The 1,950-nt window shown below is 52.3% G+C and overlaps 1 protein-coding gene across 1 annotated transcript; it reads left to right on the top strand.

The window, feature by feature from the left end:
* Positions 1 to 6: 6 nt before the first annotated feature.
* LOC116465851 (speedy protein E18-like) lies at positions 7 to 1,941 on the top strand. Its single transcript, XM_032148783.3, has 2 exons — positions 7 to 171; positions 1,136 to 1,941. The coding sequence occupies exons 1-2, from the start codon at positions 54 to 56 to the stop codon at positions 1,366 to 1,368; spliced, it is 351 nt and encodes a 116-aa protein (XP_032004674.2). The 5' UTR covers positions 7 to 53; the 3' UTR covers positions 1,369 to 1,941.
* Positions 1,942 to 1,950: the final 9 nt, after the last annotated feature.

Genomic DNA, 1,950 nt, shown 5'->3' with positions numbered 1-1,950 from the left:
ACGAGAAGGCCACGGACAGAACAGAGACTAGTTTCCGTGAGAGGGGACAGATTATGGGAAACATCATGTCCTGGTATCTACCGCACCCCCAGGGTGAGCAGAGCCCCCAGCGGAGCACCTCGGGGTACCCCCTCCAGGAGGTGGTGGATGATAAAGTGTCGGGACCATCAGGTGAGGGAACTGGAGGAAGAGGAAGTGGGATAGGATTGACTAAGATGAAGGAAGGGCGCCGGGCGCAGTGGCTCACGCCCGTAACCCCAACCCTTTGGGAGGCCGAGGCAGGCCGATCACCTGAGGTCAGGAGTTCAAGACCAGCCTGGCCAATATGGTGAAAACCCATCTCTACTAAAACTACAAAAATTAGCCAGGCGGTAGTGGTGCGCACCTGTAATCCCAGCTAATCGGGAGGTTAAGACAGGAGAATCGCTTGAGCCTGGGAGGAAGAGGTTGCAGTGAGCCGAGATCATGCTACTGCACTCCAGTCTGGGTGAGAGAGTGAGACGCTGTGTCAAAAAAAAAAAAAGAAGGGTCAGAGGTCAGGAAGGAGAACCTGAGGAGGGTGTGTGGGAAGAATGGAGAAATTCAGACCAGGTGCAGTGGCTCACACCTGTAATCCCAGCACTTTGGGAAGCCAAGGCAGGCAGATCACTTGAGGCCAGGAGTTTGAGACCAGCCTGGCCAAGATGGTGAAACCCCGTCTCTACTAAAAGGACAAAATTGAGCTGGGCATTATGCCAGGCACCTGTAATCCCAGCTACCTGAGAGGCTGAGGCAGGAGAATAACTGGAATCCGAGAGATGGATGTTGCAGTGAGCTGAGATTGCACCACTACACACTAGCCTGGGCGACAAAGCAAGATTCTATCTCGAAACAAAAAAAAAAAAAAAAAAAGGAGGGACTGAGAGAGCCAGGGACCAGGGAAGGACATGAGGCAGTGTTCTGAGGACACAAAGACGGAAGAATGGGGAGGGGAAGGAGCGGCATGTGGGGTTGAGGAGAGGAGAAAGAAACATGGCTTGGAGAAGCCAGCAGTCTGCGAGGCTGGGGAGGATGGAGAGTGGTTTGGGGTTTGGGGTCGGGCTCTAAGGTGATCAGTTGCAGAAGCGTTACACGGTGGCCTGGTTTCTTTACTCAGCCCCTGGGGTAGATCACAGCCCCCCAGGTAGGTCCTTTTGCCGGAAAAGGAAGAAGGAGTGGTCGGACGAACCTGAGGAGTCATCGGAAGAGCCACACAAGGAACTCAAGCGACAGCGAGTGTTGCTCGTGCTCCCTGAGCACCACAAGGCCTTCAACAGGCTGCTCGGTAGGAGGACACCCCAGAGAGCACCTCCAATCCTGTTCTTCCTAAAAAGAGGAAACTTCCAATAACCACACTTTTCCAATGGGAAAAATATGCCCCCACTACTGGGTGAGCTCTCCATGCGGGAGGACCCTGAAGTGATCACTCATGAGGGACACTTAGGAGACGACAGAGGATTAGGTAGACTTGATAAAGGTCGGCACTTGGGATAAGAAAGCTTGGTTTTGGGCCAGGCGCGGTGGCTCCCACCTGAGATCCAAGCATGTTGGGAGGCTGAGGCAAGAGGATTGCTTGAACTCATGGCTTTGAGGCTGCAGTGAGCTATGACTGCCCCACTGCACTCCAGCCTGGGTGACAGAGCAAAACTCTGTGTCAAAAGAAAAACCAAGGCTGGGCACGGTAGCTCATGCCTGTAGTCCCAGCTACTCGGGAGGCCAAGACAGGAGAATCGCTTAAACCCGGGAGGCAGAGGTTGCAGTGAGCCAACATCACGCCACTGCATTCCAGCCTGGCCCACAGAGCAAGACTGTCTCAAAATAAATTAATAAATAAATAAAAATAAAAATCAACTGAAGAAAAACAAAATCAATAAACAAAGTGGTTTCAGCTGTGCCCTCTGAAACTTAATGTCTCTTACTGACTTTTCTAAA

This window comes from Hylobates moloch, unplaced genomic scaffold (assembly GCF_009828535.3).
Source record: "Hylobates moloch isolate HMO894 unplaced genomic scaffold, HMol_V3 SCAFFOLD_11721, whole genome shotgun sequence".
Lineage (NCBI taxonomy): Eukaryota > Metazoa > Chordata > Mammalia > Primates > Hylobatidae > Hylobates > Hylobates moloch.
This window is presented reverse-complemented; position numbering and strand designations above follow the sequence as displayed.